General features: G+C 40.5%; 1 protein-coding gene across 3 annotated transcripts in view; it reads left to right on the plus strand.

Annotated features, from left to right (window-relative positions):
- Nucleotides 1–226: 226 nt before the first annotated feature.
- FAM120A (family with sequence similarity 120A) overlaps nt 227–585 on the plus strand; it is a 42,003-nt gene continuing 41,644 nt past the window's right edge. For all 3 annotated transcript variants that reach the window (XM_005428856.1, XM_031063504.1, XM_031063506.1), the window contains exon 1: nt 227–469. In XM_005428856.1, the coding sequence (XP_005428913.1) occupies nt 403–469 (67 nt within the window). In that variant the 5' untranslated portion in view covers nt 227–402. The remainder of the gene's footprint in view (nt 470–585) is intronic.

Below are 585 nucleotides of genomic sequence, written 5' to 3' on the forward strand. Positions count from 1 at the left end.
GCCACTGCAGCACACAGGCTTCCAGAAGTGTGTGCTGTGCTTCCAAGTGCTCCTTAGGTCCTGTCTGTATGTGCTGCATCACTGGATTTTTTTAATTACTTAAAAAATATCTCGAGTATTTTAAATTCACATGTATCGTTTCAGAACGACTATATCATAATAGTTGTGATCAATCAGTGCTTCCATTTACGCTGAAGCTAATTGCTCTATCTTCTACTATAGGTTGCGCAGAGCATCGAAGATCATCATCAAGAAGTAATTGCTTTCTGCAGAGAAAAAGGTTTCCATGGTTTGGTTGCATATGACTCCGATTATGCATTGTGCAACATCCCTTACTATTTCAGTGCCCATGCCCTAAAACTGAGCCGGAATGGGAAAAGCCTCACAACAAGCCAATACCTAATGCATGAAGTTGCCAAGCAACTGGACCTGAATCCAAATCGCTTTCCTATTTTTGCTGCTCTTTTAGGTAAGTGAAGATGCTGCTAGTCAGCCTTATGATTTCAGTTGCTATTAACGGTTTTAAAATAATGTGTGTGTAATTTGACAGAGTACCTGGGGAAAGGCATCCTTTTGTTCAGACAT

The sequence above is a fragment of the Geospiza fortis genome, unplaced genomic scaffold (genome assembly GCF_000277835.1).
Source record: "Geospiza fortis unplaced genomic scaffold, GeoFor_1.0 scaffold394, whole genome shotgun sequence".
Taxonomy (NCBI): domain Eukaryota; kingdom Metazoa; phylum Chordata; class Aves; order Passeriformes; family Thraupidae; genus Geospiza; species Geospiza fortis.